The following is a 25,107-nucleotide window of genomic DNA, read 5'->3' on the forward strand; positions in this document are numbered from 1 at the left end:
AACCCCGAGCAGCATGAGATCCAGGGTCCCACTGCCAGGGACAGCCACCCTGTCCACACCTCTCCTGACATTTGGCTCAGTGTCGGCTTAACAATTTTTTTTCTAGAAAAACGCCAGCCGGGCGTGGTGGTACCCACTTGTAATCCCAGCATTTGGGAGGCTGAGACCAGAGGATTGTGGTTCGCGGACAGCCTCAGCTACTTGGTGAGGCCCTCCGCAACTCAGTGAGACCCTGTTTCAAAATAAAGAATAAAAAAATTGGACAGGGGGTTTAGCTCAGAGGTCAAATGCTTCTGGCTTCCATTCCCAGACCCTCAAAAAAAGAAAAGGAAAAAAGCCAAGGAACTAAGCTAGTATATCAGTTTGGATATACTTCAAATAAAAGATATCCACAGGCCTAAATTATTCTGATTAACAAGGAATGAAGGTTTTATGAATTAATAAAATAGTAAAAAGAAACTTTTTTTTTTGTACTAGGGTTCAAATCCAGGAGCATTCTACCTATGAACTACATGCCCAGTCCTAATTTATTTTTATTTTGAAACAGTGTCTCCCTAATTGCTGAAGCTGTCCTCAAACCTATGAATCTCCTCTCTCAGCCTTCCAAGAACTGGGATTCTAGGCATATGCCACCATGCCTGGCAAGAATATTTTCCACCTAAAAGATTATGTTGATATATATTACTTGAAATTAATATACGTTTTTTAAAAGTACCTCTTTTATGTATCTAAACTATTCTTTCCATTGAAAAGGTAAATTTACACCCATGGGATGTGGGAATGAGATTTAGAATCATACAAGGACAACAGATGTATTCTCTTCATGCTTCCCCCTGGTGGTTTTTAAAGGTTTCTGGCTAACCAAGGATCTTGTCCTTAGTAAAGAACTGCTCAGTGTAAAAGTATGTGGCTTTACACATAAACCCAAAAGCAATTTAGTAAGAACTTTCACTCGATAAAGCAGATTAGAACAGGTATCACACTGCAGGGGCACAAAGCTTGATAGCATTTTACCGTGAAGAGCATAGTTCGATTTTCCTCAATGTCTGTTGGCTGTACAATATTGTTTCCACTAATTAGATGGTTCTTAATGTCATTCTCCTCAAAAGAGCTGAAGAAGCTAGTGCTTCGCAGGCCTCTGTCCTGGAACTCCTTCCTGAAGGCCAGGGAGCGCAGGCCGGGCTGCGAGAAGGACTTGCGCATGGGCCTGCAGGGCTCCCTGGGGCTGGGGCAGGGTGCGGCACCCTCGGAGCCTGAGGGCTCCGGACGCTGCTGCACAGGCAGGTCCCAGTCCCCTCTCCTGCCGCAGCTGACGTGATTGAACTTCTCAATGCACTCGTCTATCAGGGCTGGCGGGGCCTTCTTGTGGGCCACTGTCACGCGGCCACAGAAGAGCACCTCAAACTTCTTGGTGAACGTGTCGTCAAACTCCGAAGGGCAGCGCAGCTCCTCCTGGCGGGCGATCTTCCCGGCCTGTCGGATGGAGCCGATGATCTCAGGCACCTGCGGGAAAGGCAGGCATGTTACTTGGAACATGCAGTGGCGGGTACCTATGCGCTGGCATACAGGGACCCCACACACCACGCGCTGTGCACGCAGCCCACTCTATCATCCAGGGTGGGTCCACACAAGATGCCCGGGAAGGGCGGGATCTGAATATCCTCTGTGGGAGGGAGGTACATGCAACTTGTACAGAGATGAGAAGAAGAATCATGTTTCCTAAGCACCTCTCACATGCTGGACCCTCGAGGGAGGGTTTACATGGCCAGAGTACCTACACTGGTGAGGCCAGCCCCAGGAAGCGGCTCCGGGTAGCAGGCCTCTGATTCTAATGTAGATTGTGCCCACAGCCAAAAGTGCTCTCTGGAGAAACTGTCATCTCTGTAAGAGACCTGTCTCCGATGGGGCTTACTGAAACATTACTTGCTTATCCTGGATTTCGTGGCAGTACACTTTGGAAAGCCTTCTCCAGTAAACCATGGGATGAGAAGACTCTGAACCTACCATATAAAAAATTCAGTCATAGCATTGTTATTTTCTTCAATGACAATAAATTGTTACTCAATCCTCTATTTCCTAAGAGTTGATAAGAAGACGACAAAGCCAGGAGGTTTTAATCAGGGAGCGAGCAGCCCACGGCTAATAACCCAGCACCACGCAGGGGCTTCTTCACACCAACACTACAGAGCTCCTGGCCCATATCGTAAAAGTCATGATTAAAATAATGTACCAAAGCTGGGCGTGGTGGCGCACGCTTGTAATCCCCACGCTTGGGAGGCAGAAACAGGAGGATCGCGCAGGTTCGAAGCCAGCCGCGCACACTGGCTTAGGAGACCCTGTTTCCAAATAAAAATGTAAAAATAGGTCTGGGAGTGTAGCCCAGAGATAGAAAGACTTCCAGGAACCCCCGTAACAAAATAATAATAATAATTAATAATAATAATAATAATAATAATAATAATGTACCAAAGAGCCTCACAACTGCTGACTTCTCATCATCGAACAAGACCCGCCAGAGCAGCACCTGACAGAGATGAATCCGCGTGCTCTGGATACGCATCTGTTTAACTGCCACACACGCAGTTTAACACTGTGGCCCAGGAAAACAAGGCAGGCACGAATTTATCTTCAAAACCAAGGGCCTGGTTTCTATTACAACCCGATATCTAAACCACTTTTTTTTTTTTTTTTTTTTTTTTGGTGGTGGTGGTACTGGGGTTCCTGGAAGCCCTTCTACCTCTGGGCTACACTCAAAGACCTATTTTATATATTTTTTTTATTTGGAAACAGGGTTTCTTAAGCCAGAGAGGCTGGCTCCGAACCAGCACAATCCTCCTGTCTCTGCCTCCCAAGTGCGGGGATTACAAGCATGGGGGCCACTTCGCCCGGCCTAATCTACTTTTTTCCATTTGTACATATGGAAATTTACTTGAATGCCTAATACCCATAGGCCCAATATCTATTTGACAATATAAAGGATTTTTTAAATCCTATTTCCAATTCAGGCCAAGATCAAGGCACACATGAAAGGAGGTTGTTTTCCTAGATTTTTTAAGTTTGCTTGTTTTCTGTGTCCATTACATAATTCCCAAAGATTCAAAGGGCTTTTCTCTTTTTCATGAAATACAGAGCAATCTCAGGATAATCATTCTGAGCCAGGCACAGTGGCCTGTGCCTGTCATCCCACTACTCAGGAGGCAGCGGCTGGGGCAGGAGATCAAGAGCTGGGTGCCAGCCTGGGCAACGTAGTGAGAACATCTCCAAATAATTGGTTTTTTTTACTTTGCTGCACTGGAGTTGGAACCCAGGGGCATTTTACCTCTGAGCTATATCCTCAGCCCTATTTTTTATTCTTTATTTTGAAACAGTCTCGCTGATTTGCAAAAGGCCTCATTAAGTAGCTGAGGCCGTTCTCAAACTGTGATCCTCCTGTGTCAGCCTCTCAAATGCTGGGATTACAAGTGTATACCACCATCCCGGCTCAAAATAATTTTTTTTTAAATTTAAGGTTCTTACCATATTTATTTATTTAAGCACAGGGATTACAAGCGTGCGCCACCATGCCCGGCCTCAAAATAAAATTTTAAACAGAGGGAACACACTCATTTTGCCATAAGGATTAAGATATATCTTCTCAAAGTATTTTATCATACAAAAAGTCAAAGTATCTATAGAGATGTTATATATTTTAAGAAATTATTTCTGAAGCATAAGATTTAGAGAATATTTAAAAATCCAAGATAGGGCCGGGCGTGGTGGCGCATGCTTGTAATCCCCGCACTTGGGAGGCGGAGACAGGAGGATCGTGCAGGTTCGAAGCCAGCCATGCTGGCTTAAGAGACCCTGTTTCCAAATAAAAATATAAAAAATAGGTCCGGGAGTGTAGCCCAGAGGTGGAAGGGCTTCCAGGAACCCCAGTACCACCAAAAAAAAAAAAAAAAAATCCAAGGTATCAGCAACTGTCAAGCATCTGTGTCTGGAGTATTTGCTTGTGTTGTGGCCACTACTACACCACCAAAAAAGTATACATCACGTGAAAACCCAAAAATTGTTGTTCATAGAAAAAGAAGATAAGACAGGAAAAGGAGGGAGGCTCGCTCCATTCTTACCCTCACTGATGATTCACTACAGGACCTGTAACATTACAATCATTAGCTGGGTGTGGCAGTGTGCACCTGTAATCTCAGTACTTGGGAGGGTGAGACAAGAGAATAGCAGGTTTGAGGCCAGTCACAGCAGCTTAGCAAGACCCAGCAACTTAGCAAGACCCTACTTCCAAAACAAAAATAAATCATAACTGGGGGTCTAGCTCAGAGGTAGAACACCCCTCGGTTTAATTCTCAGTACAAAAATAAAAAAGAGAAAAGATTACAAGCACTGTAAGATTTTCCCGAAATTTATTTTATTTATTTATTTATTTATTTATTTATCTATTTATTTATTTATTTATTTATTTGCAGTACTGGTGGTGGAATACCAGGGCATTCTGCCTCCAATCTACACCCCAGCCCTATTTTTTATTCTTCATTTTGAAACAGGGTCTCACAGAGTTGAAAAGGGCCTCGCTAAGTAGCTGAGGCTGGCCACAAACTGCCATCCTCCTGTCTCAGCCTCCCCAAATGCTAGGATTACAAGCATGCATGACCACACCCACCTTTCCAGAAAAATTTATTTCCAAGTGCTAAAACAAAATAGTATTTTTCAAATCAAAATAACCAATTTATACAGGAAAAGAGCTGCCGATTTTCTTAGCAAATGCATGAGATTATTTCATCAGGAGTTATGCATATCTTCTCAATTATTAACCCTACTCTCTGAACAGAAAACTCAAAGCTTATTAAGTCCTCCAGGCCCTGTTAAAATACCTGCCTTTTCTACACGCTGTGTCTTCCACTGTGTCTGGGGCGGCCGCAGGTCTTTCACAAGGCGGCAAAGGGGAGCAAAAGTATGTGAAGCTAAGTGGATTTGTGGGGACGCAGCAGTAGAGCCAATAGAGCTCTGGCCTGCCTGGCCTCACAGGGTCCGAGGGAGCTGAAGAGCACACCAGGGTCTGAACACGCAGGGGTCGGAGCACACCAGGGTCAGATCACACGCACCAGGATCGGACCACGCCAGGGTCAGAGCACGCCAGGGTCGGAGCATGCCAGGGTTGGAACACACCAGGGTCAGTTCACACCAGGGTCAGAGTACACCAGGGTCAGCACACACCAGGGTCAGAGCACGCCAGGGTCAGAGCACACCAGGGTCGGAGCACACCAGGGTCAGCACACGCCAGGGTGAGAGCACGTCAGGGTGAGAGCACGCCAGGGTCTGAGCACACTAGGGTCAGTTCACACCAGGGTCAGCACACACCAGGGTCAGTTCACACCAGGGTCAGCGCACACCAGGGTCAGAGCACGCCAGGGTTGGAGCATGCCACCTACTGCTCAGAGTTAAGACCGTCCATAGTTCTTCCAACCTCCATTCTGCAATACTTTAATCAGAATTTAAAAAGAACACACTTCATTCAGTCAAAGACCAAAGCCCATCTGTCCCTGCTCCAGTGAGTCTTCTTACTCAGCCATACCCTAGCTCACTGAGAAGCATCCAGAAGCTGTGTATACTGGGGGATAAAAGAGATAATGGAATTTAAAAATTCCTGAGATCCTGATCAGAGGAATGATACAATTTTGGAATATCTGAAGGCAAATGGCACACTGCCAAACATAACTTCAATAATAAATTGCAAATAGTTAAAATGGAATTCTGTCTAGACATTATTTATAAGTTACTCAAGTAAACTACAAGGCTTAAAAAATGGGTTCTACCTATAAGTTTGTAAAAGTTTACTGATAAGTTCAGTTTCCTTCATCAGAACAGACCTGTGGTACTATTTTTCAAAAACCACAAGCACACTATCCTCTTGGGATGAAATCTGAATTCTTCTCAACTCTGTCCTAGACTCAGCTGCTCTTCCTTTTTTCCAGGGGAATCGAGCCCTTTGCTGCATTTCATTTCTAAGCATTCTCCAAATATCTCTAGATGTCAGAGGATGGACATGTTGTGTAAGATGAACACAAGGTGGGTGGGTCCCCTGCCTGGGAGAGAATGGGGGCCCAGGGAGGTTCAGATAGACTTGTTGGCAGCATAGGAGACAGCTACGGGCCATGCTGGGAGGCTGCACTTAACAACCAAGCACTGAAGGCCGAGAGGAGGCTGAACAATAGGCGTTGGCAGGTAGGATGCTCAGGCTTGGAGATGGCCCTGCCGGGGAGGCGTGCACAGGTGCGGAGGTCTCTGGCTTAGGCCTCTGCAGGGATGGCTGCTCCATGAGCTCAAATAGGCAGAAAGGGAGGCACAGCTTTGAGGAGACGCATTCTGCTTTTGCACACACTAAGCTATGGCCAGGAAGACTTGGGAGCAAAGCGTCCCATGGCCGCTGGATGCATGAGCCTGGGGCCCGCGAGGGGCGGCCAGCCCATGCAAAGGAGCCCATGGAGGCTCTGGGAACAGAAACAGGGAGCTTAAAAGAAGGGAACAAAGATGGGCCTTTGGGGTACCCCAACACTCAGGGGGGCACACACAGAGGAGGAAAGCAAGCAAGGGGGAGGTCAGGATGCCACGGGAAGGGGTCAACCATCCTTAAGACGGAGAGTGATCAACGGAAAATAGTCTAAAACAGGCTGAGATGGGTGGGCTGGTTGGCAACTCATGGTAGAAATAACAAGAAGTTAGGGGGGATACTAGTCCTAATGCCTCAAAATGAAAAATATCTTAGGGTGAAACTTTACAGTATTTAATCAAGTAAACAGACCTCTGAGGACAGACTCTCAGGCGGGTGGAATGTGTTCCCACTGATAAGATCTGAGCACTTTCAATGAAAATCTCATTTAGTTTGGTCAGAACCCTGATCTCTACGTCATTTCTGTTTGCAGATAAGCAGATAAATTAAATCAAAACTTATTTACAGAAAGGTAAAAATCTGCAAAGTATTCAACTGGAATAAATTCAATAAAGATTTGAGTATGGTCTTAATTCCTTATACTCTGGGAATCACAACAAAAATGTTAGATAATTAAGATCAATCCCCAACAGTTAATGAAGAAATAAGCCTATGTAAGTCTATAAAATTGGGAGGAGGGCCGTTCAGTGGCAGAGTGCTTGTTTAACGTGTATAAAGCCCAGGTTCCGTCTCAGAATGAAAAAGAAAAAAAAGCTAAGTTCTTCTTTCAACTTATCTAAGTTTATATTTTACTAAAGTTCAACTTTGAAAGTAAATCTGCACTTTGTTCTCAAGCAGAACAAGTTTCTATAGAATATACACACTATCAAATGTGCAGTAAGGATGAAGTTTCTGGAGCAGGCCGGAGTGAATATTGTTTTATGAGAAGGAAAATGATACTCCCAGAGAATTAGAAATACTTCTGTAAACAAAGCCCTTGTTTAAGCATTTGGGTCAACTTTCTTTTTAAGGATTTAAGGATTTTAAGGGATTAGAAACATACTGCAAGAGTAACTTTATTCACAAGGATTTAAGAGCTCCTGAAACAATATTTAAAACAAATAAGTCATTCTACTTTGCACTTACAGTTTTGTTTTTCTGCCAACTAGTAACAAATACATATTAAATGAATCTAAACAAGCCTGGTATTCATATTTACCCCCCAACAACCCCCCTGTTATATAATTATTAAACATTCTAAAGCAACAAAAATATGGCAGGACACTGTGCTTTGTCCCTTAGATGAAATATTTTTTTCATTTCAAGTCAAAATAAGCACTTCAAACAGAAAATAATCTACTCAGTATTGGTACTTCATAGGAGGAACAGGCCTATTTTGTTGTTGTTGTTACTAGTGGTTAAATATGCATTGTTCATAAACAGGGTAAAAAGAAACCAAAACAAAACCAATTTTTTCCTCATTCTACCTTATGCCTTGAATTTCATACAAGTCTTAAGAAAATATCTTTTTAGTACCCTGCTTACATTAAAAAGACAACCACTTGCCAGGACCCAGAGGTGACATGACAGTCATATTACACATGGTTTTCCAGGACTAGATTCGCCCGGAGGGTTTGAATACACCTGCTCGTATTAATGAGACAGGATTCCCTCTGACCCTGTGAGGCTCACAGCTGGAAGGACACCATCTAAAGATGTGATTTCCATGAATGGATGCCAGAAACAAACAAGAGTAGTCACTGACTGCACACCACAGGTGGCCTGTGCAGAGCCCCTCACACAGTGGGCCAAGGCCTCAACTCCCACTGTGCGCATCCAATCAGCCAAAAGGTGAGATGCACATGCTCCATCTTCCCCAAAGAGAGCTCAGACACGCTCCCTCGACGTCTGCGCTAGCATCTGACAGAGACGGAGCGCTAGTGACCACAGCCTCTGACACAGGCGTGTGCCCTCATACACGTGCACTCCGCCTTTTCTTTATCCTTTGGGGCTTGAGTTTTCATGATGTATAAAACAGAAGTAGTATATAAGGCTTTCCCTAGTTCTGAAATGGCAAATTGGGTAAACAAATAGGTTCTAAACTCCAAGGAGATCGGCTATGCAAATATAAAACCCAGCATCATACTCCCAAGTAATTGACTGAAAAGTTCACTATAATCATCCCCTAAAACAACACCTATCTACAAACTTTCAAAACAAGAATGCTGCCCGGCGTGGTGGCACATGCTTGTAATCCCAGCGCATGGGAGGCTGAGACAAGAGAATCGCACAGGTTCAAAGCCAGCCTCGGCTACTTAATGAGCCTCTCAGCTACTTAGTGAGAGGCTCTTGCCAAATAAAGTATAAAAAAAAATAGGTCTGGGAGTATAGCCCAGAGGTAGAAAAGACCTTGGGTTCCACCCCCAGTACCACAAAAACAAAACAAAACAAGAATGCTCCATGGGGAGTAATTTGGGGGGGGGGGTGCTGGGGATGAAATCCAGGGGCTTTCTACCTCCAGGCTACACTCCCAGTCCTATTTTATACTTTATTTGGAAACAGGGTCTCACTAAGTAGCTGAGGCTGGTGTCGAACCTGCGGGATCCTCCTATCTCAGCCTCCCAAGTACTGGGATTACAAGCGTGCGCCATCACGCCCAGCTTATGGGGAGTGACTTAATGTCTGCAGGAGCTAACAAAAAAGGGTGGGAGAAGGCAAGAAAGGAAAGAGTAGGATGCACGGTTTTAAGCAAGAAATCACTTCTGTACATTTTCTGAAAAAAAAAGATAAAATGTTGGTAGGTCACATAAATACTGACAGAACTGAGACCCCCTGAATGTCCCACCTACTTGGAAGAGCACTTAAGATCTCAGGGTCCCGCCTCCTTCATCAGACGCACCAATTCTCAGTGCAGAACACGGCTGCAGGGCAGGACCACAGCCCTGCTTTATCACTTGTGCTTGGTCACGCCCAGGCCTGGCAGTGCTGGTGCTCACGAGTGGCCTCTCTGCACACTGTCCACAGCACTGTCCTGCCCAGAGTACTTGATAACTGAGCGCTCAGCAAAGGGGGGGGGGGGGAGCAGCCAACTGCATGGCAGAGCCCACCACATAACAGGGACCAACTAACAGAGAGAAGAAAAATACCAAATCTGTCTCTCCAGAATAAAGAAATACGCATGCGAATAACAGAAAAAGGCAGAAGCAAGTGCGAGGGAGGGGAGTGCTCGGGGGTACAGGGTTGAACAAGACGGTCTCAGCACACAGTGCATTTCCAATGAATTAGGGAGAGCAGACAGATGACCTAAGTAGTTCCCAAACTCTGCCCTTCCTAAAAGACCATCCATCAGAGCTCCCAGGATGTCCAAATTGACTCTATTTTTTCCTATAAAAATAGAGGAGTTGATAAACTTTAGATCATATCAAAAACGTTCTGAAGCAGAGTCAAGGTGGAATGCGTGTCTGAATGGCCTGTTTGCGTGCTATTCCTGTGCGCTATCTGCTGCGTAAAATGAGAACGGACTGTAACCACACCAAACATCAATGAACAAAGCTGGACCAGAAAAACATAATCATTTGCAACGCATCTTTCTTTTCTTCTTCTACTTCTTTTTTTTTTCCTTTTTCTTTTTTTTGGCAGTGCTGGGGATTGAGTTCAGGGCCTCAGGCATGTTAAGCCTTCTCTACCACTGAACTGCAACCTAGTCCCTCTAAGTATCTAGACATTGCTTCACATGGGTCAAGATGGTTTTGTTTCTCCTGAAAGGCTATTTCCTTACCCTCACACTGGCCCACTCCTGGGGCTGCCTAGTGTGGCTCCTCAGAGCCACGGAGGCATCTTGGGCCTCGCCCTCGCTGGGACTCACATTTATCCTTCCTTACCTCTAAGTAGAAGCCATCTCAATACAAACACAGCAAAGGAATTTTCTGGGTTTTAGCCAGCTCTCAAAGGTTAGCACTTCATTTTTTTATATACAAAATATGGCTTTCTTCCCTCAAAGTCCTGACGGAAAGAAAAGCTCCCTGCACAGGTGTAGGGGTCAGACCACAGCAACAAGGAACAGAGCTGCCCCCAAGGAGGCTGCACTTGTCTGGGAAACTCGGGCAACTCCTACACGGGCTGGCACTCACATGCACGCCTAGCACAAACACCAGGGAGGGAAACATCATCGAACGTACTATCTAAGCGACAAATGCTCTAGTCTGTTTAATTGAACCCTTAATTAACCTTAATTCCCAGCATATTATACACTACCCAAGATTCATACTAACTGGCCCCAGAAAGCCAACACATTAGAAATGCATTCTGTGCTTCTGAACCACAATGAATGAAATCAGTTTATCAGAACTGAGGCATCTGCTGGGATGTGGAAACTGTGAACTTGCCCCTGTGATCTCTATCCCTTTACTTTAAAAGAAAATTTTTACAAGCATGTGCTTTTTGTCTCTGATCACCTCCCTCTTGCAGGCTCATCTTTCCCACTAGTCCCCAAGCCCTCCAGTGGAGATGCCTCTAGGCCAAAGGGGCTGGCATCCCTGAGTGGCCAATCATTTAATGTCACTAGCTGGTTACCACTGAGCAGAATGGACACAAACAAGGAATGTCTGTCCTCCCCCTCTCCCTCCGTCCAGGGAGGCCAAGGTCAGGGCCCTGCGAAGGCAATCTCAGAGCCAAGGAAACAAATCTCCATGCTTTCCCACTATTCAATAACCTCTCCTGCTTTTTAAACACAGCAGAATGTATTCTCAATTGTCTTTAATTACTAAAAATGTTTAATACCTGTTTACATAAAAGAAAAATATAGAAACGTATAAAGTCAATAATAACTCTAAGCCCAGAAATGTTGAGAGTTCTTTGGAGATTTTTCCATGTGATTCTTTGTATATACATAATAGTAATCTCCTTTACTAAAAAAAAAAAAAAAAAGAGAGACCACAGTGTTATCATCAGGGGCCTATTTCATTGACATGTTAACCCGGACAAAACCATCTCCTTCATTTCTGAAAATCACAGCACAGGTGTTATTCACTGTAAACACTACAGACGAGGTGTACGATTTGGATATTAAACGTCACCCCAGAACTCATGCTGAAGGCTTGGTCTGCGGCTGATGGCGCTAGTGGGAGTAAGTCCTTGGGGGCGAGCCCTCTGAAGAGGACCCTGGGGCCTTGCCTCTTCTTTTCTCCCTCGTGGCTTCTTGACACCAGAGCTCTGGAGCTTTCCTGTGACGTGTACTTCCAACATGATGTACTGTGCTGCCACAGGCCCAAAAGCAACGGGGCCAAGCAGCCACAGACTAAACCTGCTCTCCTTACAAGTTGTTTATCTCAGGCATTTTGTCACAGTGACAGAAAGCTGGCTTACAAAGGAAATATAAATTGTTTGTTTTTATTCGGAATCCATCATGAATGCTGTTCAATTAGCCATTTTGATAAGTGCACAATAGTACCCCGACCTTTGCCCAGACCTCTAGCTGCATTTTAGAGCATGTTTGTGGGCATGCTGGGGAGGCAGGTAAGCAGGAAAAATTAAATGAACCCAGTACTGCTCAGTATACTGCAAACATTTCATTGGGAGGCAGAAGGGGACCAGGAGCAAAAAGTGACACGGAATAACCTTTAAAAAGACAGAGATGGACTCTGGCTGCTGATCATAACCATCAGGAGAAAGTCAGCCTGCCTCCTGCCACAACAGAAGCCGTGAACCTTCTGTTCTGACAGATCCCACAGGATTCCTTAACTGGAGAGCCAACACATGCTTCGCATGTGGCCACTTCCTGCACAAGCCGGCTAGCTGTCTGGGTGCTCGAGCTCGGCCCTCTTCTATCCCTCCTCTACCAAAAGGGGACACCATAGCCATCTTGTAGGGACATCATAGCCACCTTGTAGGGTCATTTTGAGGGCAAAATTAAACGGCAAGTATTAGCAGGCAGTCATCTTCCTCTGTTCTCGCTTCCTGAAATAAGATTCAGACAGGAAACCCAAAGAGAGGAAGCAAGAGAGATTTATTTAGTAAACAGTTTTGGGAGAAGAGGCCATGAAGGTACTCTCCAGATAGTCTGGCGCAGTCCCTGTTCTGAGTGGGAAATGGCGTGGAGCTTCCAGGGACGAGTGTTGCGCGGCCTGGAAATCCTGGCCTCTCGTGTATATGCGCTGGGGCGGTCACACGTCTTCTTTGGCACCACAACATAGTGCACTCAAATGCACCTAAGTGAGGCCCCAGGCTTAGTGCACAGCACATGCTCCAGAGCTGGAAAACCCTTTAGCCAGTTATACCTGGCTCTCTTTAGATTTAAGAAGGTACTGCGCAGTCATGAAGAAGGTGGACGGCAGGGGTTCTCCAGGAATCCAGGTTGAGTGATTTTCATCATTCCTAGTGAATCCTAATCCTTCCCCCTCCCCCTAGCTCTGTCAGCTACCAGAACCTAGCACGTACTGGCAGAACCTAGCACGTACGGTCTGCCAATGAATGCTGTTCTCCTGACTTCTGCAAGGTAAAAGCCAACTCTCCTAAAGGACAGTAGTACTATTTCAGTACTTGAGAGGCTGAGACGGGATGATCACAGGTTCCAAGCCTGCAATTTAGCGAGGCCCTCAGCAACTTAGCAATACCCTGTTTCTTTCTTTTTCATTTTATTATTATTATTTTTTGTGGTACTGGGGATGGAACCCAGGGGCTTTTCTACCTCCAGGCTATACTCCCAGACCTATTTTATACTTTATTTGGAAACAAGGTCTCACTAAGTTGCTGAGAGCCTCACTAAGTAGCTGAGGCTGGCTTTGAACCTGTGCGATCCTCCTGTCTTAGCCTCCCAAGCACTGGGATTACAAGCATGTGCCACCTAACACCCTGTTTCAAAATAAAAAATAAAATAGGCTGGGCGTATAGCTTGGAGGTAGAATGTCCCTGGGTTCAATATTCAGGACCACCAAAAATTAAAGAGCCGGGAGTGGTGGTGCACACTTATAATCCCAGCATTCATTCGGCAGGCTGAGACAGGAGGATCGTGGTTCGAAGACAGCCTCAACTACTTAGTGAGGCCTTTTGCAACTCGGTGAGACCCTGTTCAAAAATAAAGAATAAAAAATAGGATTGGGGGTGAGCCAGGCATGTTGGCGCATGCTTGTAATCCCAGCACTCGGGAGGCTGAGACCTGGAGGATCGTGGTTCGCGGACAGCCTCAGCTACTTAGTGAGGCCCTCTGCAACTTAGTGAGACCCTGTTTCCAAATAAAGAATAAAAAATAGGGCAGAGGGTGTAGCTCGGAGGTAGAATGTCCCTGAGTTCCATCCTCAATACCGCAAAAAATAAAATTTAAAAATCAAAGTTTTTTTTAAAAAAGGAACAGTACCTAGAAGCAGCAAGCTTGCTATTATTTCAACTGCCTTTCAGTACAGAGCTGATAATAAATGACAAAAATTTATTCTATACCATCATCTTGCAATAGATAATGCCAATCACATTAAAAAATTTGACTGCAATTTTCTTTTTTCTCTGTGTGTCTGGTACTAGAGATGGAACTCAGGGGCATTCTACCTCCAAGCTACAACTCTAGCCCTATTTTATTATTTTATTTGAAACAGGATCTAAGCTGCAGATGGCCTCACCGAGTTGCTGGCCACGAACCTATGATCCTCCTGTCTCAGTCTCCCAAGTACTGGGATTATAAGCATGCTACACCATGCCCAGCTTTGACTACAATTTTCAAATATTGTGTAGGCAACAACTCTCCCCCATCTCCCTCACCCTAAAATTCCCAACACTCCCACAAATACGAAAAGAGGAATGTTTTCATTAAAATGGCACTGAACATTCCATTCTTCCAGCAGGTCTAGATATTATAAATTTAAAAAAAACACAGAAATAGAACAAGAAAGCCACCACCTTACAAAATATACAAGGTGTCTGGGAGGCAAGCAGTCTTTGCAGGATGTCAGGACGGTCCTGCAAACTTCAGAGCTTTTAAAAACACCAAAATGCTCAAGTGTGAGCTTCAAGAGAGTAGAATTACCGTCCCCTCTGCTCACTGATGTAAGCCACGGGGCCTAGGACAGGGCCGGACACACCACAAGTGCTCAGTGTGTAAATGACTACAGGGCAAACAAAAACTTTAATGACTTCAAACCTTAATGACTTCAAAGTTTTTAAGTGAGAAGAAACATCTCAAATAGACCTTGGAAAATGGAGATAACCCATGGAGTACACCTCCATCACAATGCCTATGCAGAGCGGGCATGCAGCCAATATCTGCAAAAGGAACAAATGCTGTGTAAGTCTACACCAAAAGCACTGGGAATGAGAAGTACGTCCTTTTGGGTTACAAGATATTTCTAGACAGCTGAAGACTGACCCTTTTAAGGACCTAAGCTGTTTTTATGTTAAACATGATCAGATGGAAATGGTTTGGTGTTTTCTATGGTGAGCATGTATTGCAATGAGCCAGGGCTGCTGAGGCTGGTGCACTGCGTCCTGCTGTGGCTGGGCAACAGGCAAGACTGCAGAATCACATCCACAGGCTAAAGGGGAGAGCGGTCAGTACACACCCCACATTTCTACCAAGCTCCCCTGAGCAAAGAGAAGGGGTTCTCCTCAAATGTGCCTCAGGGGCTAAGCAGAGATCCTTAAGCATGCTATGCTACAGATCCTCTGAGGCCTGGTGAAGCCTCGGGACCCTTCTCAGAATTAAGCTTTTCGACGCATAAAAATAGAACACAAGGGAATACAAAAGAAAATCCTGAGAAATGTGTTCCGGTCTACAAGGCAAGAGAAAATAACTGTGTGAGAGACGGTGATACAGAAACAAGGATCTGAGTTCCTGGTTTCTGGCAGGAGAGTTTCTAAAAGCCTTGTAAAACCCTTGAAATTTCCTGCATAGCAGGGTGATGATAGGAATGTCTTCTGTTATTCATAATAAACCCCAACCAACCACTCCAGTTTATGCTGCCGAGGTACCAGCCCTGGTTGCAGAGGAACCAACCAAGAGGGTTGGAACTTAAGAGTCCCACCCCCACCTCTGGGGGGCAAAGGTTATAAATGAGTTAATCCCTGGTGGTCACTTACTCAACCAACCACACCTTGCATCCTACACCTCACCTTGCCCTATCCATCTCTTCCATTTGGCTGGTGCTGAGTTGCATCCTTGCCAATACACTGGTAAATATAAATAAAGAATGTCTGGTTCTGTGAGCCATTCTAGCACATTTTAGACCGTGAAGCTTGAGGAGGGGGTCAGGGGACTCTTGATTTGCCTGCCGGGAGCCAGGGAGGCCTGGGGCTTGCCATTGGCACCTTAAGTGGGGGCAGTCTTGTGGGGCTGAGCCCTGAACCTGTATGGTGTTCCACTATTAGGAAATGGCCTAAAAATATTTGAAAAATAAGTTTTGGTTATTAATATTTATCAAAAATTTCCAAGTCTTTGATCCATCGTGAGTTGACTTTTGTACAGGGTGAAAAAGTGGGATTAACATCCAATTTTCTGCATATGGTTAACCAGTTTTGCCAACACCATTTGTTGAAGAGGCTATCTTTTTTCCAGTGTATGTTTTTGGCCCCTTTGTCAAAAATCAATTGGCTGAAAGTGTGTGGGCTTGTTTCTGGGTCTTCTATTCTGCTCCATTGGTCTATATATCTGTTCTTTTGCCAGTACCATGCTGTTTTTATTACAATGGCTTTGTAGTATAGTTTAAAGTCAGGTATTGTGATTCCTCCTGCGTGGTTTTTGTTACTGAGAACTACCTTGGCTATTCTGGGCTTTTTGTTATTCCAGATAAATTTAAGGACTGATTTTTCTATGTCTGTGAGGAATGATCTTGGTAGTTTAATGGGCATTGCATTAAATCTGTAGATCACTTTTGGGAGGATGGCCATTTTAATGATATTTATTCTGCCAATCCATGAACATGGAAGGTCTTTCCATCTTCTAAGATCTTCTTCGGTTTCTTTTTTCAGTGTTTTATAATTTTCTTTGTAGAGATCTTTTACCTCCTTGGTCAAATTTATTCCTAGGTATTTTATTTTTTTGTGGGAGATCCTGAGTGGAAGTGTTTTCTGAATTTCTTTTTCAGTGGATTTATGGTTGGTGTACAGGAAAGCTTCTGATTTTTTAAGATTGATTTTATATCCAGATACTTTGCTGAATTTGTTGATCAGTTCTATAAGCCTTTTGGTTGAGTTTGTTGGGTTTTCTAAATATAGTATCATGTCATCAGCAAATAGTGAAAGCTTAAATTCTTCTTTTCCTATTTGTACTCCTTTGATTTCCTTTTCTTGCCTTATTGCTCTGGCTAGAGTCTCTAGTACTATATTGAAGAGAAGTGGTGATAGTGGACATCCTTGTCTCGTTCCAGTTTTTAGGGGGAATTCTTGAAGTTTTTCCCTATTTAATATGATGTTGGCAGTGGGCTTGTTGTAGATTGCCTTAATAATGTTGAGATATGTTCCTTCTATTCCAATTCTCTGCAGTGTTTTTATCATAAATGGATGTTGAATTTTATCAAATGCTTTTTCAGCATCAGAGACTTTGAAGCTCCTTGAAGAGGGCATAGGTCCAACACTACAACACATAGGCACAGACAAACATTTCCTCAATAAGACCCCAAAGGCACAACAAATTAAAAGGAGAATCAATACATGGGATTGCATGAAACTGAAGAGCTTCTGTTCAGCAAAGGAAACTATCAAGAACCTCAATCGAGAGCCAACAGAATGGGAGAAGATTTTTGCCACCTACCCCTCCGATAGAGGACTAATATCTAGAATATACAGAGAACTCAAGAAACTCAACACTAAGAAAACAAAACATCCAATAACAAAATGGGCAAATGAACTAAATAGACACTTCACAAAAGAAGAAATTCAAGCCAATAAATGCATGAAAAAATGCTCAACATCACTGGCAATCAGAGAGATGCAAATCAAAACTACCCTGAGATTTCACCTAACTCCAACTAGAATGGCCATCATTCAAAACACAAACAACAACAGATGCTGGCGAGGATGTGGAGAAGTGGGAACTCTAAGACATTGTTGGTGGGATTGCAAATTAGTGCAACCACTTTGGAAAACAGTATGGAAAATCCTCAGAAGAATGGGAACACACCTACCATTTGATCCAGCAATACCACTGTTGGGTATCTACCCAAAAGAAAAGAAACCAAACTACCAAACTAATGCATGTGTATCTATGTTCATAGCTGCACAATTCACCATAGCCAAACTATGGAACCAGCCAAGATGTCCATCAACAGATGAATGGATTACAAAACTGTGGGATATGTACACAATGGAATTTTACTCAGCCATCAAAAAAAACTCAATTACGTCATTTCCAGGGAAATGGATGGAACTGGAGGACATTATGCTAAGTGAGATTAGTCAGTCACAAAAAATAAGAAATCAGATGCTTTCCCTAATATGTGAGAGTTAGGGAGAAAAGAGGAGCAAACAAGATAACCTAAAGGAAGAGAAAGGAGGGGGAAGAGGAAAATCTCTAAAGCACACAATGTACTTAAACATATCGAAGTCAATCACTAAGCCAAGCAAGGAAGGGAGGGACGGGGAGGGAATGGGGTGGTATTTGGGTAGGGGTTAAATCAGCGATGAGTACATGTTTGTACACACAAGTTTTTTACCCCAATAAGTTGTATGAATATAATGCACCAATAAAAAAATAATAATTAAAAAAATTGGTTTATAGAAAATGGAGCTCAGATCTGTAAAAGAGAAAGGCAGTTAGGACCTGGTTATGGCCAGGCACTCAGGTAGCTATTGTAATGCAAAGTACCCTCACTAAAAGTAATTAGCAAGTGGATAGAGAAGTTGGGACCTAGGACTTTCACATTCTAAAAACAGGTTTGCATAATAAATGATATCTAGCAAGGAGCTAAGGATTCCCCAAAGAGGGGAGGGTACTGACTGACCTTTGTGAAATGGGAACAGTCACCACCGTAAATCATTCTGGTCTTAACAAAGAAACCTGCAGTTAGTCAGAAAGGTTTTTTTGCCAAGACAGAAATCCACATAAGTATAACAAAAGAGGTCTGCACGGAATTAAGGGGCAGCCTTACACCTAGGCCATAAGATTATGTGGTAAAGCAAGATGAGGGGCTTTATATCTATAGAAGCTGTTTTTTATTTTGTAACTCTGGTGACTTTGTTTGGATCTTCCCACTATGTCACTCTGAGGCTAGTGCTTTATTTTAAGCTCTGTCTTTCCCTCTTTCTAATGGCACCATAACAGTTACAACCTGTATTTCTATCTTGGTAACAATAAACTCATTTAAGTCTTCAGCAAGAGTTCCGACTAGTGTATATCCATCCTGGTTCAGAACAGGAACCCACGGCTGCGGAAAGTTTCTGGGAGTCTAACAGAGATCCCAGGTAAGAGAGTTCCCCCCAAAACTGCAACAATTCAAACCATAACAGTCTGCGCTAACATTGGGTGGTGGCAGACCTGAACCAAATCTCCGGCCACTCAGCTGAAGCACAGCTTGGTGATGTGGGGAAACCCCAACACGCTCGACCTGCCCCAACAGGTGTTGGAGCAGACATCACAGGACTGTGGGTGTCCTGATGTCCATACCCAGGACCTGCTGCTGCTGCTGCTGCTGCTGCTGCTGCTGCTGCTGCTGCTGCTGCTGCTGCTACTGTGATGACCAATAGTAGTCAGCAGATCCCACATATATGGTTTGATGTTAGATTTTGGTTGGAAGTTAGTGAAAATAAAGAGGCAATTCTTTTGCCCAGCCCAGTGCATGGACCCCCGACTACTATCTGCTGACACCGGGGAGGGACATTAGACTAAAGAAAGCCCAGAGGTTGAGGGAAACTCACAACAGCTCCATGAAAAGAATGCCGCCGCCACGCCGCGCCTCTCTTGGGGCCACGGTGTGTATATATTTTATATATACAAAATGCATCAGAGCCACCTCTCCATTCCAATGGCAACATAACTTCAGGTGAAGACGGGAGACTTGCCAGAAGCTTTAGTCATTCAAGTGCAGGAGGAAGAAGTCAAATGTCAGAGGCCACAGGAAAGCACATGCCAGGAGGAACCCCAAGTGCCCACTGTTTCACAGAATGTAATTGCCTTCTACATAATACAAATCCATCGATAGAAACAGACTGCAATGCTTTTTGATTGTTAGGAGTACTCAAAATTAAGTCTAATGTAATTTATTGCCCAGTTAGTCCTTAAACATAAATTAGTAACAGAAATAATTTCAAAACTATAACATTTTTTGGAACTAGAAACTGAATCCAGGGGCTTTCTACCTTTGAGTTACACTCCAGGGCCATTTTATTTTTTATTTTGAAATAGGGCCTCACAAGGTTGCTGAGGCTGGCCTTAAACCTGTAATCCTTCCGTCCCAGCCTCCCAAGAACTGGGATTACAAGCCTGCGCCACCACACCTGGCACAGCTCTATTTTTAATTATTAAATTCAGACTATTCCTGAAAATGGAGAACAGGAAAAGCGTGATAAAATAACTTTGAAACCTCATTTCAGGAAACTGTTATCTGGGTTTCAGCTCACATCTGACAGTCGCTGAAGGCAAGCAGGTGAAGCCCTTATTCCAGAATGTTCTTCCATCAGCTCCTTAACAGTGCCTGATTCTTCCTAATTCAGTTCAACTGTCTCTAGGATTCCCTTCCCCTGCGGGCGGCTCTCCCGGGTTCCCGGGCACCCGGCCCCACACGCTGGGCTGGGCTGGGCTGGGCTGGGGTACCGTGCCATTCATTTCCATGGACCCTGCAGGTCTGTGCCAGGTGTTTCCTGAATACACACAATTTAACTTGTGAAGCAGACGAAGTTTCTGTTTCTCTTACAATGTAAAATGCAAAATGTAATACTAACGTAACTAATTCACCACAAGGTAAATATATTTTTACTTGGAGTATTATAGGCAAACTGCATAGGTTAAAATGAAAAACAAAACAAAACAAAGGTTTTGTTTTCTAATTTTACCTAACATTGTGTATGGCAACTATGGCTGACAACCTTTCATACGCCGTGTGTGCCCGGGGGCGGGAGAAGCTAAAGTTCTGACATGACCCTGTTCCTCATGCCCTGGCTGAATGAATGACTGAGGAAGGAATAAAGAGGCATCTGTAGAGAAAGAAGGGACCACCGGGGCTGCTCCGGCAGGCAGGGGCGGTGCGGACAGAATGGCTGAGCGGCCGGGCGTGGTGGAGCACACCTGTAATCCCCGTACCCCGTACCCAGGAGGCTGAGACAGGAGGGTAGCAGTTTGGAGGTCAGCCTCAGCAACTTAGTGGGGCCCTCTTTCAAAATTGAAAATAAAATAGGGCTGGAGGTGCAGCTCAGAGGTAGAATGCCAGGATTCAACCGCCAGCGACAAACACACAGGAGCCGTGGGGAAGGTTCAAGTGGCAGGCACCGCGATCAGGCGAGGTGAGGAGGGAGGGGAACTGCGCAGGGGTCAGAAGCAGAACCACTGTGGCCGAGCCAACAAGTCGGTCACAAAATCTAAGTCACAAACTACAACCTAACTTTCACCAAGATTTCAGCCATATCGGAGACATTCTGTTCCTGACAGCAGAGTGGAAAGTGTGCACAGCCCGAATGCAGGATCCCTGCAGCTCTGACTAATCCCAGTGCACTTGGGCCTTCTGGCTGAAAATTCTTGATATTAAAAAGAGAGAAAAGTAGCCGGGTGTGGTGGCGCACGCTTGTAATCCCAGCATTCGAGGCTGAGACCAGAGGATCGCGGTTCGCGGACAGCCTCAGCTACTTAGTGAGGCCCTCGGCAACTCAGTGAGACGCGATTTCAAAATAAAGAATAAAAAATAGGGCAGGGGGTGTAGCTTGGAGGTCGAATGCCCCTGGGTTCCATCCCCAGACCCGCAAAAGAAAAAAAGAAAGAGAGAGAAGTAGTAACAGTACTAAGTGAGTTGGAAAAGCAGTTATTTCCTCAACTCTGTTCAGCAAAAGAGAGAATTTAAGGAGCACTTATCAACAAAAAAAGGCTCGATGGAGCTCCCCGCAGGAGGCCCCGGGGAGCAGGAGTATGCTAGTTTGTTATTTCTCTGTGTGGCATTTTTCTATCATTTAAACATACTGCTTTTGTAACTTTAAAAAGGTTATTTTTAGTTTTTTAAAAAGGACATTTTTCTTAAACTTTAGTCTACTGCTGTTAGGTAAAGACTTCTAAGGGAAAGATTACTTGGAGGGAGGGAAGGAAAAAAATCTTCACTTTAAATTGATGGCGATGAATTATTTGAATGTACAAATGAAATGGTATGCATCACATGCTTCCCTGTGGAACATACAGAAGTCTGGCAAAATCTGAAATAAAAACTTAGATGACATACTAAAAGCACCATCCAAAAGCCCACAGCTATAGGTAAGTCATTAAGGAAAAAACTTATGACTTAAAATTGTAATAATGCTAAAAACTGGCCCTTTTTATGAAGCTGACAGTCCAGACTTAGTCCATACTTGAGTTTCAATAAGCCATACCCTGTGAATAAGACAGACACTTGCTCATTTAGTACTTATTTTTTCTTTGCAGTATTGGGGATTGAGCCCAGAAGCATTTTACCTTCAAGGTATACATCCAGCCTCATTTTTAATTCTTTTTTTTTTTTTTTTTTTTTTTTTTTTTGCTGGTACTAGGGATGAAACCCAGGGGCATTCTTCCTCTGAGGTACACCTCCAGCCCTATTTTTTTTTTCTTTATTTTGAAACAGGATCTCACTACATTGTAAAGGACCTCACTAAGCAGCTGAGGATGGACAGGCATGGTGGTGCATGTTTGTAATCCCAGTACTTGGGAGGCTGAGACAGGAGGATCGCACAGGTTCGAAGCCAGCCTCAGCTACTTAGTGAGGCTCTCAGCAACTTAGTGAGACCCTGTTTCCAAATAAAGTATAAAATAGTTCTGGGATTATACACCGGAGGCCGAAAAGCCCCTGGGTTCCACCCTCAGTACCATTAAAAAAAAAAAAAGTAAAAAAAAGTAACTGAAGCTGTCTGCAAACTGCAATCCTACTGTCTCAGCCTCCCAAGTCCTAGGATTACAAGCATGCGCCACCACGCCCGACTCTTTTTAAACAGGGTCTCACTTAACTTGCAGAGAGCCTCGCTAAGTGGCTGAGGCTAGCCTCAAGCTTGGACCTTCACGTTCAGCTTAAAATGAATATAATTCAAATCATGACATTTATAAACAGTATGGAATCACCTTGATGATATCAATATTACATTTAAAAAAAAACCACACTTCATGGCATAGGGCTACCCCAGGAATACAGTGTCTTTGCTGACATTTTAAAAGGCAAACTCCAGTTCTCCCCAGACAAACCCGTGGGTGGTGAGCCAAATGCTTGCAACCTTGCTTATGTCCCTGCTGGCTGCTGCCTGGTGCAGCTGCACCCCGCAGACACAGTTGCAGTCCAGTTGCAGCCCTGTCACCAGCACAGGTGCAGTCCCAGGCCATTGCCAAGGGGACCTTCGAAACTTAGGAACGTCAGACTGTGCTGCAGGAAAGGTTCTGGTATGTCTTGTAAATCTCTATTTATAATTTTTAAAAACATCCCACTGGTTTCCACAGCATCGGCGGCAATTCTGAGTAAAAACCCATCACACATCCTCTAGAATCCTCAACTTCACTCGGGTCAGTGGTAGAAACAGGTCTTTCTCTCTCATACCATTTTGGTCCTTTTCTTAAACTGTTCTCACTGAGTGGCCATTCCTTTTTTCTTTTTTTGGTACTGGAGACTGAACCTAGGAGCATCCTACCTCCAATCTATACCCCCATCCCTACCTTATTTTTTATTTTGAAACTGGTCTGGCTAAGTTGCTGAGGTGGGCCTCAAACCTGCAGTCCTCTTGTCTCAGCCTTTCAAGTACCATTACAGGCATGTACCACCACACCCGGGCATCATTTTACTTAAATCTTGATCAACAGGCATATCAGAATTTTGGCCAGTAACAGATGTTAGTTAAAAGCAATCTAATCTATTTTAATTTTACATATTTTAAAGTTTATGTCATAACAGGTGTAGCAGTAACACCATATAACAATACTATTTGCTGTTCCTTGGCTTGTTCCCAGTAATAAATGTTAGTTGGCTTCGATATATGTTTATAAAACTCAGGCTTCATCCTAAGCAAGTGATAGCTCTGGAGCCGCATGGACAGCAGATCCCAACAAAAAGGAAACCCGAGGAAGACGCACAGGAAACAAAGCTGTCCAAGTGTCCATGCACACTCAGCGCCAGCCCTGGGCTGAGGCTCCTCCTTCCACCCCCACCAGTGAGAAGTGAAACCGGACCGCTCTGAGCACCAGCTCTCCGGCCAGGCCGCTTTCCCCAGGGCCACTTCCTCACCAAGTACCATTTGCACGACAGTACTACAAACACTTCTGGTTCCAAAATTCTACAATAATTAACAAATATAATGGAAAATAACAAAATCAAAAATCTCAACACCAAAGCCAGGCGTTGGTAGTGCACGCTTGTAATCCCAGCATTTGGGAGGCTGAGACCGGAGGATCGCAGTTCGTGGACAGCCTCAGCTACTTAGTGAGGCCCTCTGCAACTTAGTGAGACCCGGTTTCAAAATAAAGAATGAAAAACAGGGCAGGGGGTATAGCTTGGAGGTCAAATGCACCTGGGTTGCATCCCCAGACCCCCCCCCAAAAAAAAATCTCAACATCAATAGCACAGTGATATATAACACCCAACAGGGGGAAAAAAAAAATACCCCGTAACACTGCAGCTATAAGTACTTATGGGGAGATCCAGTTTGCCAAAAGTTCATGTGAAAAAGATTTACAGGTTTCAGTTGAAAGCCCAGATAAGCCCACAGAATGGCCTGGATACCAAAAGAATGAAAAGGAACGAAAAGCCTGGGGCCTCGCTAAGTCATCCTGACAGCACAAGAGGGGTCCCGGCCGCAGGCCTTGCTGCTCAGGCCCCAGAGGAAGCTTCATTTGGGGTCACAGGAGACTTGCAATGCAGCAGCAAGTCAAGTGTGCTGCTGCATACCTACAATCCCAGCACTCAGGAGGCTGAGACAGGAGGATTACAGGTTCAAGGCCAGCCTCAACAACTTAGCAAAACCCTGTCTCAAAATAAAAAACAAAATAGAGCTGGGGGTGTAGGCTGGAAGTAGAATGCTTTTGGATTGAACCTCTATACAAAAACAAAACAAAACAAAAAACAGCAGCCGCAGCCACAGCAACAAGGCTGGTATGTCTACAAAGCCCTCAATCGGTGTGTGGGGACAGGACTCCAGGAGCAAAAGCATCCCCAGAAGAGGCTTGAGCTCCATTCTCCTGCTCTCCTAAATGGGAAGGAAAAAGGGAGAGAAACCAAGTGATCTGTGGTTTTCATCCTATACCCATAAATACAGGCAATTACCAGGTGTCAATTAGAAGTATTATTTTTAAGGGTGGACTGGGCGTGGTGGTGCACGCTTGTAATCTCAGTACTTGACATGGCAAGACAGGAGGACCACAGGTTCATGGCCAGCCTCAGCTGCTTAGTGAGGCCCTCCACAACTTAGTGAGACCCTGGTTTTTTTTGTTGTTGTTGTTGTTTTGGTGGTACTGGAGGTAGAATCCAGAGGCTTTCTACCTCCGGGATATACCCCCAGGCCTTTTTTATATTTTTATTTGGAAACAGGGTCTCACTAAGTTGCTGAGAGCCTAAGTAGCTGAGGCT

General features: G+C 44.4%; 1 protein-coding gene across 1 annotated transcript in view; it reads right to left on the reverse strand.

Annotated features, from left to right (window-relative positions):
• The window catches only part of TBC1D1 (TBC1 domain family member 1), a gene marked incomplete at both ends in the record, with an annotated part of 235,246 nt that overhangs the window by 113,839 nt on the left and 96,300 nt on the right, over window positions 1-25,107 (reverse strand). The window contains one exon of the mRNA XM_080697261.1: window positions 1,015-1,503. Within this exon, the coding sequence (XP_080553387.1) occupies window positions 1,015-1,503 (489 nt within the window). The remainder of the gene's footprint in view (window positions 1-1,014; window positions 1,504-25,107) is intronic.

The sequence above is a fragment of the Muscardinus avellanarius genome (genome assembly GCF_963383645.1).
Source record: "Muscardinus avellanarius genome assembly, chromosome: 6".
Taxonomy (NCBI): Eukaryota; Metazoa; Chordata; class Mammalia; order Rodentia; family Gliridae; genus Muscardinus; species Muscardinus avellanarius.